This window comes from Scyliorhinus canicula, chromosome 13, assembly GCF_902713615.1.
Source record: "Scyliorhinus canicula chromosome 13, sScyCan1.1, whole genome shotgun sequence".
NCBI lineage: Eukaryota > Metazoa > Chordata > Chondrichthyes > Carcharhiniformes > Scyliorhinidae > Scyliorhinus > Scyliorhinus canicula.
In genome coordinates this window covers 163,294,748-163,309,424 of record NC_052158.1, presented here as the reverse complement: position 1 = coordinate 163,309,424, position 14,677 = coordinate 163,294,748, and the positions used below count along the sequence as shown (strand labels likewise).

Below are 14,677 nucleotides of genomic sequence, written 5' to 3'. Positions count from 1 at the left end.
TGTCATTAAAAAGGCAAATGGAATGTTAGCGTTTATTGCAAAAGGACTGCAGTATAAAAGTAGAGAAGTGTTGTTGCAATTGTATAGGGTGTTGGTGAGACCACGTCTGGAGGATTATGTTCAGTTTTGGTCTCCTTATTTGAGGAAGGATGTGGTGACATTGGAGGCAGTTCAGAGGAGGTTCACCAGATTGATTCCGGGGATGAAAGGGTTGACGTATGAGGGATTTTCACAAACATTCACTGCAGTGTTAATGTAAGCCTACTTGTGACACTAATAAAGATAATTATTATTATACAGTTTGGGTTTATACTCGCTGGAGTTTCAGAGAAAGATGAGAGGGGTTCTCATCGAGGTTTATAATATACTAAATGGGATTGATAAAGTAAACATAGACCAAATGTTCCCGCTTATGGGGAAATCTAGAATGGGAGGTCACAGATATAGGTTGCGAGGCGGTAGATTTAGAACTGAGATGAGGAGGAACTACTTCTCGCAGAGGGTGGTGAATTTGTGGAACTCACTGCCCCCATAGTGCGGTGGAATCTGAGTCATTAAAGAAGGAGATAGATATATTTTTGATTTAAAAACGGGCTAAAGGAGTATGGACAGCAGGTAGGGAGGTGGATTTGAGACCAGGAAGAGATCAGCTATGATCTGATTGAATAGCGGAGCAGGCTGGAGGGGCTGAATTGCTGACTTCTGCTCCTAATGCCCATGTTCACTATGTTCCTGTAAGATCCAACAGTTTTAACAAAGTGGATGTGGAAAGGATGTTTCCTCTTGTGGGTGAGCCCAGATCTAAAGAGCACTCATTTAAAATTAGGGGTTACCCTTTTTGGGCAGAGATGAGGAGAATCTATTATTTCAGAGGGTTAGAACTCTCTGCCTCAGATGGAGGTGAGGGGTCACTGAATATTTTGAAGGTGGAGGTAGATCGATTCTTGTCAGGCAAGGGAATCATAGGTTATGGGGTGAGGGGGGTAGATGGGAATGTGGAATTTGAAACAGATTTGCCAAGATTGTATTGAATGACGGAACAGGATAGACGGGCCAAGTGGCTGACTCCTGATCCTGTTTCCTATGTTTGTGTGTTTGTACATACACCGCCTCCTTCTGGAAAATAATGCAATGTAAATTGTTACCTTTCACTTCACTACTCAATCTCCCACCACTTTCACTGAGAGCCACATCAAGCTACGTACAGGAAATCATTCACACATTGATCAAATATTTTTATTTTAAATAAAAGGGCAATTTTGCTGTTAAATTCAGCAATGAAAACATTCTGTTACTTTTCTAATGTGTCATTTTTGGTGGTAAATGTACAGGGAATGTTGACTGATGACTCCAGGTTCTCATCGATATGCTTATAGACGCATTCGCATACATGGTGGCCTTGCACCCAAACCCGGAGCATTTTTTAAAAACTACCAGGAATTTTAAGATTTATGTACAAAGTATATTCATTGGGGATTAGTGAGTAATGGAGTGGTGGGCACTAGGTGCAACGGTGAACAAAGAAAATTATAGCACAGGAACAGGTCCTTCGGCCCTCCCAGCCTGCACCGATCCAGATCCTTTATCTAAACCTGTCGCCTATTTTCCAAGGTCTACTTCTCTCTGTTCCCCACCTGTTCATATATCTGACCAGATGCATCTTAAATGACGCTATCGTGCCCGCCTCTACCACCTCCGCTGGCAAAGCGTTCCAGGCACCCACCACCCTCTGCGTAAAAAAAACTTCCCACGCACATCTCCCTTAAACTTTCCCCCTCTCACCTTGAAATCGTGACCCCTTGTAACTGACACCCCCACTCTTGGGAAAAGCTTGTTGCTATCCACCCTGTCCATACCTCTCATAATTTTGTAGACCTCAATCAGGTCTCCCCTCAACCTCCGTCTTTCCAATGAAAACAATCCTAATCTACTCAACCTTTCTTCATAGCTAGCACCCTCCATACCAGGCACCCTCCTGGTGAACCTCCTCTGCACCCTCTCTAAAGCATCCACATCCTTCTAGTAATGTGGTGACCAGAATTGCACGCAGTATTCCAAATGTGGCCTAACCAAAGTCCGATACAACTGTAACATGGCCTGCCGACTCTTGTACTCAATACCCCGTCCGATGATGGCAAGCATGCTGTATGCCTTCTTGACCACTCTATCGGGGTAACATATCCAAAGACGGTTACACTGAGACGGATGAAGGACAATAAAGCATACATTTCTGTTCAGGAACTCTGGCTCTTCAACTACTGAGCAAGTGTTGTTGATGTCAAATTACTGAGCTGTGAGTTTTGATTTCTTTGCAAAGCTGTTATGAAAGTCTTGTCTTTTGTGTGTTCTGATAATTGGTTACGGTACTCACAATGTAGCAGGGTTCACAGAAGGATTTCTTCTCCACGGCATAGAAGGGCTGTCCTCGGAGCTTGTGACTGCACGTCACGCAGGTGAAGCAATCGACGTGAAAGACTTGGTCCATTGCTGTGCAACCTGCACCTTCCCCAACAACACTCTCCCCACACCGAGAGCAGCATCCTGAAATGAGAGGTTGCAGAATAATTCCCAGCTGTTAGCTGGAGAAGACTTTGATGTGGAGGAAACAAATGAATAATTAGAGCACCGTATCTGTTATGCATCAATTATTGCCAATCATGTTCAAGGAACTAAAACCCTCTGGTCAGGGTGAATGTCAGAGCTCCGAGTTAAACTATCAAACTGTCTTTCAGATGTGTCTTTAAACTGAGGTCTCTCAGCCCTCTGGACAATTGGAACTAGCTCAGGGGAGTTCTCCTCAGCGCCATGGTCAATATTTATCCCTCAATCTACCTCGCTAAAACAAATGATCTGGTCCCAGGTTCGATTCCGGCTTGGGTCACTGTCTGTGCAGAGTCTGCACATCCTCCCCGTGTCTGCGTGGGTTTCCTCTGGGTGCTCCGGTTTCCTCCCACAGTCCAAAGATGTGCAGGTTAGGTGGATTGGCCGTGATAAATTGCCCTTAGTGTTGGGTGGGGTTACTGGGTTATGGGGATAGGGTGGAGGTGTTGACCTTGGGTAGGGTGCTCTTTCCAAGAGCCAGTGCAGACTCGATGGGCCGAATGGCCTCCTTCTGCACTGTAAATTCTATGATCTAAATTATCTCATTGCAGCTTGTAGGCACTCACTACGAGTAGACAATGTAATTCCCTTCATAGGAATGCATGGACTTAGCTTTAGTAACAGTTTCTGGCAGAGAGTTCTACTTGATAACTTCCCACTGTGTAAGAAATAGCTTTTAACCTTCCCTTTAATTTTGTTTGTGGTTATCTTAAATTAGCTTCTTTATTACCAGAAAGAACCCTTCATAATCTCGAATACGTATGTCAGTTCATCCATTAACTCTCTAGGTTCTGCTAAAAAGTGACCTAAACTCAAATATCTCTTCAGACTGGAATGCCTCAACCTCGAAACATCCCACACTGCACTTGTTCCAAGACCTTTATGTCCACCCCATAATGTGCGTGGGCTCTATAGAGTACACCCCGGGCGCGATTCTCCGAAATGGAGACTAAGTGTTCGCGGCATCGTTAACGACGCCGCGTTTCACAACAGCGGGAAACGGTGCGGGGGAAGCTCGGGAGGTCTGATGGATTTCGGGACTTTGGTTCCTAAGCCTAGAATGTACTTTTAAAACAAAATTAATTTACTGGATGTGGGCGTCGCTGGTTAGGCCAACATTTATTGCCCATCCCTAGTTGCCCTTCAGAAGGTGGTGGTGAGCTGCCTTCCTGAACTGCTGCAGTCCATGTCATAGATTATCATAGAATTTACAGTGCAGAAGGAGGCCATTCCGCCCATCGAGTCTGCACCGGCTCTTGGAAAGAGCACCCTAACCAAGGTCAACACCTCCACCCTATCCCCATAACCCAGTAACCCCACCCAACACTAAGGGCAATTTTGGACGCTAAGGGGCAATTTATCACGGCCAATCCACCTAACCTGCACATCTTTGGACTGTGGGAGGAAACCGGAGCACACGGAGGAAACCCACGCAGACACGGGGAGGATGTGCAGACTCCGCACTGACAGTGACCCAAGCCGGAATCGAACCTGGGACCCTGGAGCTGTGAAGCAATTGTGCTAACCACTATGCTGCCGTGCTGCCCATGTTGTGTAGGTACACCCACTGTGCTGTTAGGGAGGGAGTTCCAGGGTTTTGACCGAATAACTGGCATATAATACATGAAATAGAGTATGAAAAATAAAGAATCAAAGGGTTTATTCAAAATTCTACCCATGGCACCAGTTTGAAGGTTGTCAGTTTTGGACCCAGTACCTGTAGTTCAATTAGGTCAATTTTGAAACTCAAGGAATATACCCAGTCTGTGCAGGCTGTCCTCACACTTTAACCCTTTTAGCCCCAGGATCATTCTGGTGAATCTGCACTGTGCACCATCCAAGGACAATCTCTCCTTCCTCAGGTGTGGGGCCCAGGACTGAACAAGATTCTCCAGATGGGGTCTGACCACAGTTCTCTCACCTTGAAATTCCATCTTGTATGAAAGAGGAAACAATCCTTTCCCCTTCCCTCGCTGATCTGGCACATGCTGCCTTAAAAGGGTGATGGAAAAAGACTGGAAAACAACTTTCAAAAGGAAACTGGATAGGAAAAAAATAATGAAAGCGGCGGGGAAAGAGAGGGGTGATGGACTAACAAGGTAGCTCTTTCAAAGGGCCAGCACAGGCTGTGGTGGGCCAAATGGCCTCCGCCATGCTGCTAAATTCTAAGATTTACAAATGGAGCCAAGCCAAGCTATCCCTGTAATTTTGATATACTCCAATAATGTAAACAGACAAACAGTTAAACTTCTCCCTGGAAACACAGGAATCCTGCCAACTCTGGGAAGAGTCATGCTATTCTTGAAAAAAATATTCACAACACAGAAATTGTAGCATCTGGAATGATGTGAGCTGAACGATGGTTTAGCATCAACAGCAGCATTGCCCAACGAGCATGTGGAGAGCTGTAATCTGTGGCAGCTCATCAACTTAGTACCATCGCTGCCAGAGCAAAATGTTCATTTTGTCTCAACAGAACAATTTGTACAATATAAACACGGGGATGTTGTGAGGGGGAGCTCTCACTCCAACTGCTTCCAGCACACTTCGCTAAGATGATGTGGTATGCGGTCAACTGGCAGCCTGAGCCTGAGGGTAGCATTGCAGCCCGACTGCCCAATATACAGTACCATCCATTTTCGCTTCTTCAATCTCAGTACGGCAGCTTGTCCGTGAGCTAGTATTACCTACAATAACTTGTTAATCTACTCCCATAACCAGCTCCTGGTAAACAATACAGCCCTGGCTACAATCATTTATCTTGGGGCCAGGTGAAGCAAAACTGTTCACAGCTGCAAATGCCACCCAGCTCTAGTCACAACACTTTAAGACAGATGTGAGGGTCCTTGAGAGGGTGCGGAGAAGATTGACCAGAATGGTTCCAGGGATCAATGGTTTTAGTCACAAAGTTAAATTGGGAAGGCTGGGATTGTTCTGGAGTAAAGGAGATGATGACAGCTTTAGATAAGTTAGACAAGGGGAGTCTCTTCCCATTAGTCAGGACGAGGGAGACACAGAGTTAAGGTTTTGGGTAATAGATTGAGTGGGGAGTGAGAGTCAGTAGGGAGCGAGAGTGAGTGGGGAGTGAGAGAGTGGGGAGTGAGAGTGAGTGGGGAGTGAGTAGGGAGTGAGTGGGGAGTGAGAGTGAGTGGGGAGTGAGAGTGAGTGGGGAGTGAGTGGGGAGTGAGAGTGAGTGGGGAGTGAGAGTGAGTGGGGAGTGAGTGGGGAGTGAGAGTGAGTGGGGAGTCAGTGGGGAGTGAGTGGGGAGTGAGAGTGAGTGGGGAGTGAGTGGGGAGCGAGAGTGAGTGGGGAGTGAGTGGGGAGTGAGAGTGAGTGGGGAGTGAGAGTGAGTGGGGAGTGAGTGGGGAGTGAGAGTGAGTGGGGAGTGAGTGGGGAGCGAGAGTGAGTGGGGAGTGAGTGGGGAGTGAGAGTGAGTGGGGAGTGAGAGTGAGTGGGGAGTGAGTGGGGAGTGAGAGTGAGTGGGGAGTCAGTGGGGAGCGAGAGTGAGTGGGGAGTGAGTGGGGAGTGAGAGAGAGTGGGGAGTGAGTGGGGAGTGAGTGGGGAGTGAGAGTGAGTGGGGAGTGAGTGGGGAGTGAGTGGGGAGTGAGAGTGAGTGGGGAGTCAGTGGGGAGCGAGAGTGAGTGGGGAGTGAGAGTGAGTGGGGAGTGAGTGGGGAGTGAGAGTGAGTGGGGAGTGAGAGTGAGTGGGGAGTGAGAGTGAGTGGGGAGTGAGTGGGGAGTGAGAGTGAGTGGATTGCTCTCCCAAGCGCTGGCATTAACTCAGCGGGCTGAATGTTTTCTGTGTTGTAAATGGCTCTCTGGCTGTAAATTGCGACATATTAAACAAAGTGTCAAATTTAAGGTCAAAGTACAAAGAACAAAGAAAAGTACAGCACAGGAACAGGCCCTTCGGCCCTCCAAGCCCGTGCCGACCATGCTGCCCATCTAAACTAAAACCTTCTACACTTCCGGGGTCCGTATCCCTCTATTCCCATCCTATTCCTGTATTTGTCAAGATGCCCCTTAAATGTCACTATCGTCCCTGCTTCCACCACCTCCTCCGGCAGCGAGTTCCAGGCACCCACTACCCTCTGTGTGAAAACACTTGCCTCGCACATCCCCTCTAAACCTTGCCCCTCGCACCTTAAACCTATGCCCCCTAGTAATTGACCCCTCTACCCTGGGGAAAAGCCTCTGACTATCCACTCTGTCTATGCCCCTCATAATTTTGTAGACCTCTATCAGGTCGCCCCTCAACCTCCTTCGTTCCAGTGAGAACAAACCGAGTTTATCCAACCGCTCCTCATAGCTAATGCCCTCCATACCAGGCAACATCCTGGTAAATCTCTTCTGCACCCTCTCTAAAGCCTCCACATCCTTCTGGTAGTGTGGTGACCAGAATTGAACACTATACTCCAAGTGTGGCCTAACTAAGGTTCTATACAGCTGCAACATGACTTGCCAATTCTTATACTCAACGTACTTTTTCCCTGCTGGGGCTGGTTTAGCACACTGGGTTAAATCGCTGGCTTTTAAAGCAGACCAAGGCAGGCCAGCAGCACGGTTCAATTCCCGTACCAGCCTCCCCGAACAGGCGCCGGAATGTGGCGACTAGGGGCTTTTCACAGTAACTTCATTGAAGCCTACTCGTGACAATAAGCGATTTTCATTTTTTCATTTCACCTGTGTTGCCCCTTTCAGTGACCTGTGGACCTGTACACCAGGATCTCTCTGACTGTCAATACTCTTGAGGGTTCTACCATTCACTGTATATTCCCTACCTGTATTAGACCTTTCAAAATGCATTACCTCACATTTGTCAGGATTAAACTCCATCTGCCATCTCTCCGCCCAAGTCTCCAAACGATCTAAATCCTGCTGTATCCTCTGACAGTCCTCATCGCTATCCGCAATTCCACCAACCTTTGTGTCGTCTGCAAAGTTACTAATCAGTCCAGTTACATTTTCCTCCAAATCATTTATATATACTACAAACAGCAAAGGTCCCAGCACTGATCCCTGCGGAACACCACTAGTCACAGCCCTCCAATTAGAAAAGCACCCTTCCATTGCTACTCTCTGCCTTCTATGACCTAGCCAGTTCTGTATCCACCTTGCCAGCTCACCCCTGATCCCAATGTGACTTCACCTTTTGTACCAGTCTGCCATGAGGGGCCTTGTCAAAGGCCTTACTGAAGTCCATATAGACAGCATCCACTGCCCTACCTGCATCAATCATCTTTGTGACCTCCTCGAAAAACTCTATCAAGTTAGTGAGACACGACCTTCACTTCACAAAACCATGCTGCCTCTCACTAATACGACCACTAGATCCTGTCTCGAAGATTTCTCTCCAGTAATTTCCCCACCACTGATGTAAGGCTCACCGGCCTGTAGTTCCCTGGATTATCCTTGCTACCCTTCTTAAACAAAGGAACAACATTGACTATTCTCCAGCCCTCCGGGACATCACCTGAAGACAGTGAGGATCCAAAGATTTCTGTCAAGGCCTCAGCAATTTCCTCTCCAGCCTCCTTCAGTATTCTGGGGTAGATCCAATCAGGCCCTGGGGACTTATCTACCTTAATATTTTTCAAGGCACCCAACATCTCGTCTTTTTGGATCTCAATGTGACCCAGGCTATCTACACACCCTTCTCCAGACTCAACATCCACCAATCCCTTCTCTTTGGTGAATACTGATGCAAAGTATTCATTTAGTACCTCACCCATTTCCTCTGGCTGCACACATAGATTTCCTCCCATGTCCTTAAGTGGTCCAACCCTTTCCCTGGCTACCCTCTTGTTTTTTATGTACGTATAAAAAGCCTTGGGATTTTCCTTAACCCTAATTGCCAATGACTTTTCGTGACCCCTTTTAGCCCTCCTGACACCTGATCAATGAAGTAAGGGATGGGATTTGATGGAGAGGGAAATAGATGTAAATGTGTATACAACTGAGGTTAGCCACAGTTTGGGAGCTGTGGGTGGCTTCAGGGCCCATCAAATAAAAACCATTAAGGCAGAGAGAGCTGGACAAGTGTCCATTCATCAGGGTGAAGCCAGTAATGGGAAATTACAGTAATGAGGATAGACATTTCACTGGCACAATTCCCATTGGAGCAGAGATGGAGGAGAGGATGTTTCAGAGATTTTTGGGGTCTATTGGTCTTCAGCAGCATTTGAAATAATGGAATATTTTAATGGTGAATGGGGGAGTCAGGGACAAGAGTTTCATTGATAGTCAGAAAGTTAATGAGTGAAGGGATTGAGAGAAATCTCTTCCACAAATCTATTTGGCTTTGACTCGGGTAAATACTCTATTCAGTTCCTTTACCAAAGTAATCATCAGATGGTGGATTCTCCATGTCGTACAACATCCTTTTTGTCAAACGGTCAAGCTCATCCTCTGGTCTCGCACCAGTGGCACTCAATACAGGAGTTGGAATGGGAACTGGAGCGGGAGGTGGAGCAGGAGCCAGAGCAGGAGCCAGAGCAGGAGCCAGAGCAGGAGCCAGAGCAGGAGCCAGAGCAGGAACTGGAGCTGGAACTGGAATCTGGTAGACATTCTGGAAGAAAGAAGAAATGTACGGCTATGAATTCACCTTCAAATTCAATTCCAAAAATATAAATTACTGCATTCTGCTCAGAGTTTCTCCAAGAATCCTTGAAACTACAAAGTGTTTCAGCATTTATACAGCACAAGAACAGGCCACCCAACTGGTCCATACTGGTATTTATTGTGGTTTTCGGGTGACTCACGGATAGGTAGCACTCGAAGAAAAGCAACTAGTGAATGCGCAGAAAACAATTTGAAACTGAGCTAACCCAAGCGAAAAACCTTGGTGTAGCGCCAGTGGTAAATCTTCACTGGGGTTTTGTGTCTGTCAGGATTTCTGGGATACAAGGAATAGTGTGAGTTTGACTTCTTTTTTGGGATCTGTATTGAAATCTTTCCAACGTTTTTGTCTAGTGTAATATAATTCGTGTTTTACTGTTTCATAAATGTTTTATTCTTTGTGTTCAGAGTACACTGGCAGACTCCTGTGAATGTGTTCAGTTAATCACTTCTACTGTTTTTAAAACAAAAAAGTGAGGATCTACCAAGCCGGGTTTTACTCTCAGATCTGACTTGTCCAATACTAACACCAGCTGGCATCAGAACACCTAGAAATATTTTACATGTAAAGCAATTATCCAAATCCTTTTATAAACGTTTCCCAGGCAAGCTTCCTCGACACTTTACGACAACGCAATCATCAACACTCACAGTTTAAAATGATAACTCCTCATCTTTCTATTGGTTTATTTGCCAATTACAGAAGTCATAGGTGAAGGAATAGACGGACGACCCTTCATGCCAGCTCAACCATTCAGTATTATGGCTGATTCTGGGATTCTGTTCAACTTCCCCACCTGCTCTTCATATGCCTTGCTGCACTCAGGGACCAAAAATCTATCTCAGCCTTCAATGTACTCATTCATGGCACATACACAACTCTCTGGGGTAGAGAATTCAAAAGGTTCACAAATCTTTCAATGAAGACATGTCTTCTCATCTCAGTACAAAATGATCAGCCCCTCATTTTGAGTTTATGCCCCCATGTTTTGGATTCCCCAGCTAGGGAAAATAGTCTACCCTATCAAGCCCATTCAGAATCTTGAATGGTTCAACGAGATCATCTCTCATTCTTCTAAGGTATGGCAATGCAACATGGCTGAGTGGAATGTGCATCCTGTGGTATGTGGGAAGTCATGGATGCACCAGGTGTCTCAGACAAACACGTCTGTAGGAAGTGTCAATGGTTTCAGAAACCTGCACTCTGGATTTGGAATACAGACAGAGCAGGAATAGGTGACTGTCAAGCAGGAGGAGAGAACCAAGCAGGCAATGAAGGAGCTCCTGGACTTGATCTCATTTGCTAACCTGTATTCCATTTTGGATGCTGGAAAAGATGATGGTTCCTTGAGGCAGTGCAGCAACAGCCAGATCCATGGTACCATGGGTTACAGGAAGTAGCAAAATTAGAAGGCAGACAAAACAAAGCTTCAAATAGGATCAGAATGTGGTATAATCTAAAAAGACCAGGTTAAGGGTAAGCTCTCTGAATACACAGAGCATTCACAACAAGGTAGATTTAAAATGGTATGATTTAATAGTCAACACAGAGATGTGGTCACAGGGTGACCAGGACTGGGACTAAATATTCATCATTTATGAAGGATAAGCGCAGGGGAACACAAGGTGGGGTAGCACTGTTAACAAGGAACAACATCAGTATATTAGTGAGAGGATCTTAGATCAAAGGATCAAAATGGGCAGAGCGAAGAAACAGCAAGGGGCAGAAAATATTGCTGTGAGTTGTATAGAGGCCATCAAACTGTGGTGGTAATGTTGGATCCTGAGTAAATCTCAAAATTAGAGATGCAGGGGCAGCATGGTGGCCTAGTGGTTAGCACAACCGCCTCACAGCGCTGAGGTCCCAGGTTCGATCCCGGCTCTGGGTCACTGTCCGTGTGGAGTTTGCACATTCTCCCCATGTCTGTGTGGGTTTCGCCCCCACAACCCAAAAATGTGCAGAGCAGGTGGATTGGCTACGCTAAATTGTCCCTTAATTGGAAAAACTAATTGGCTAATCTAAATTTATTTAAAAAAAATTAGAGATGCATGTAACCAGGGTAACACCGTAATAATCGGCAACTTCAATTTACATGAGTAATTCTAATTAACACTAATGCTGTGCAGGAGAAGTCCTGGAATGTGTATGAGATGGGTTTCATGTTGAAGAACCAACTAGAGTTGGGCAATTTTTGCTTTAGTATTGTCTAATGAAAACATCTTTCTGTAAATAGCCCAGTAAGATTTAAAAAAAATTAATTTACAGGATGTGAGTGTCGCAGACGAGTCCAGCATTTATTGCTCATCCCTGGTTGTCATTCATAAGATAGTGGTGAGCTGCCTTCTTGAGCCACTGCAGTCCCTGAGGTGTAGGTACACCCACTGTGCTGTTAGGGAGGGAGTTCCAGGATGTTGCCCCAGCAACAGTGAAGGAACGGCGATATATTTCCAAGTCAGGGTGGTGAGTGACTTGGAGGGGAACCTCCAGGTGGTGGGGTTCCCAGGTATCTGCTGCTCTTGTCCTTTATAGATCCTATGAGCTATTCATTAAATAGCAGGGAACTCGGCTCAGTACCCTGACCTTCTAGATGGTCGTGGTTGAGGGTTTCAAAGGTATTGCTAAAGGAACCGTGGTGAGTTACTGTAGTGCATCTTGTAGATGGTATACACGGCTGCCACTGTGTGTCAGTGTTGGAGGGAGTGAATGTTTGTGGAAGGGGGAGCTATCGAACGGGTGCTTTGTCCTGGATGGTGTCGAGCTTCTTGAGTGTTGTTGGCGCTGCACTCATCCAGGCAAGTGGAGAATATTCCATTGTACTCCTGACTTTTAAAGAAATATTTTATTCTCCTCCTTTTCCACATTTTCTCCCAAATTTACACCCACCAACAATAAACAATAATCAGCAGCAAATATGTTGACACCCATATCAATAACAATGATCCCATCCTCCCACCAAACCCCAAACATTAGCCCGCATGTTCACACAAACAAATGACAAAAAGGAATCAGGGATCACCCAGAGTTACCATTAACACACACCCCCCCCCCCCCCCCCCCCCCCCCCCCCCACCCCCCCCCCCCCCAACTAATGTTAGATGTGATCCAGTTCTTGAAAGTGCATAATGAATAACGCCCATGAATTGTAGAACCCCTCCGTCCTTCCCCTCAATTAAAACTTAACCTTCTGAAGAGTCAAGAATTCCAACAGGTCCCCCAGCCACGCCAGGGCACAGGGTGGAGAGGCTGCTCTCCATCCCATCAGGATTCGCCTTCGGGCGATCAACGAGGCGAAGGCTACGATATCTGCCTCCGCACCCGTTTCCAACTTCGGCTGGTCTGACACCCTGAATATGGCTTCCCGGGGGCCCCGGTCCAGTTTCACGTGCACCACTTCAGAAATTGCCCTAAAAACCTCCTTCCAGTAATCCTCCTACTTTGGACAGGACCAAAACATATGAACGTGATGAGTGGGGGCCCCTCTGCTGTCATAATATCCACTCATGTATGTAATGGAGTGCAGACAGGCAATGATTGACACACAGGATGACCAGTAAGCACACAGCACAGAGCAGCCAATCACCAGACAGGACACGACCACTATAAAGCCAGAGAGCACTGGCATTCCTGGTCTCTATGGACCCAGCTACTGAGACAGTCAGAGTCCACGAGCTAGTCAGTGCAAACACCATGCGGTAGCTAGTGCGTCTGGTCAGGCTACTACGAGGTCTCCAGTCAGTTCAGTAAGAGGTCGTACAACACCAGGTTAAAGTCCAACATGTTTGTTTCAAACACTAGCTTTCGGAGCACTGCTCCTTCCTCAGGTAAATGGTGCAGTGCTCCGAAAGCTAGTGTTTGAAACAAACATGTTGGACTTTAACCTGGTGTTGTAAGACTTCTTACTGTGCTCACCCCAGTCCAATGCCGGCATCTCCACATCCAGTCAGTTCAGTATCGTGTCGACCCACAGCTGATCTGTATATTAGTTATATTGTTGAATAAAATCGTGTTGGATCTTCTCCAGTGTTAGAGGTCTGTTTCTCGCCTCACTACATCAAGTGCAGTCCACGTCGAACCAACCTGCCTAACAGATCACCCGCAACGCTCACACGCATCTTCTACTCCTTCAAAGAATCAGCTCATCCTCGCCCTAGTGAGGTGCGCTCTGAATACCACCTTCAGCTGTATCAGCCCCAACCTCGCGCACGAGGTGGAGGCATTCACTCTCTGGAGCACCTCACACCAGACCCCCTCCTCCATATCCTCTCCCAACTCTTCCTCCCACTTTGCTTTGATCCCTTCCAGTGGTGCCTTATCCTCTTCCAAAATAGCTCCGTAAACCGCTGACACTACCCCCTTCTCCAGTCCCCCTGTCGTCAGCACCTCCTCCAGCAATGTGGAGGCCGGCTCCCCCGGCAAGCTCTGTATCTCCTTTCTGGCAAAATCTTAAACCTGCATATATCTAAACATTTCCCCCTGCTCCAGCCCATACTTCGCTTCCAGCTCCCTCAATCCTGCAAACCGACCCCTAAAAAAACAAATCTATTAGCGCCTTAATCCCCTTCTCCCATTTCTGAAAGCTTCCATCCCACCTCCCTGGCTCAAATCTGTGGTTCCCCCAAATCGGCATTTCCCTTGACCCTGCCCCCAACCCGAAGTGTTGGCAAAACTACCTCCAAATTCTCAATGAAGCTATTATTACCGGACTCCCTGAGTATTTCCCCGGAGCTATCGGGAGCGGCGCTGTTGCTAGTGCTTTCAGCCCCAAACCCCTGCACAAACTCTCCTCCATTCTGACCCACTGGGAATCAAACCCTCTGACCCAGCTCCGCACCTTCTCCACATTCGCCGTCCAGTGGTAATACTTCAGGTTCGGGAGACCCAAACCCCCTGCCTGCCTTCCCTCTGTAGCAGCACCTTTCTCACTCTGGCCACCTTCCCCACCCATATGAACGAGGTAATCCTTCCCTCAATCTCCCTGAAAAAAGCCTTTGGCTGGACAATCGGAAGGCATTGAAAAATAAACTGAAATCGCGGCAACACATTCATTTTAACCGCCTGTACCCGACCCGCCAGTGACAGAGGGAGACCATCCCACCTTGCCAGATCAGCTTTCACTCTCCCCACCAAACTAGAAATGTTGTACCTACGGAGCCCCCACCCCCCACTCCCGGGCAACCTGCACCCCCAAATACCTAAAGTGAGTCCCTGCCCTACGGAATGGCAGCCCCCCCACCCCCGGCCGAGACACCACAAAATACTCACTCTTGTCCAGGTTCAGCTTGTACCCCGAGAAAGACCCAAATACTCGCAGTAGCTCCAATATCCCTCCTATCGATGCACTCGGTTCCGACACATACAGCAGCAAGTCGTCGGCATGTAAGGACACCCTATGCTCTATCCACCCCCCCCCCCCCCCGCACTATTCCTTTCCATGCTCCCGAACTTCTTAATGCGACGG

At 47.1% G+C, this 14,677-nt stretch overlaps 1 protein-coding gene across 1 annotated transcript in view; it reads right to left on the bottom strand.

Moving 5' to 3' along the window:
• The window catches only part of LOC119976480 (LIM domain containing preferred translocation partner in lipoma), a 401,345-nt gene that overhangs the window by 71,152 nt on the left and 315,516 nt on the right, over positions 1–14,677 (bottom strand). The window contains exons 6-7 of the mRNA XM_038817017.1: positions 8,937–9,168; positions 2,372–2,541 (exon numbers count right to left, since the gene is read on the bottom strand). Coding sequence (XP_038672945.1) covers positions 2,372–2,541; positions 8,937–9,168 — 402 coding nt within the window. The remainder of the gene's footprint in view (positions 1–2,371; positions 2,542–8,936; positions 9,169–14,677) is intronic.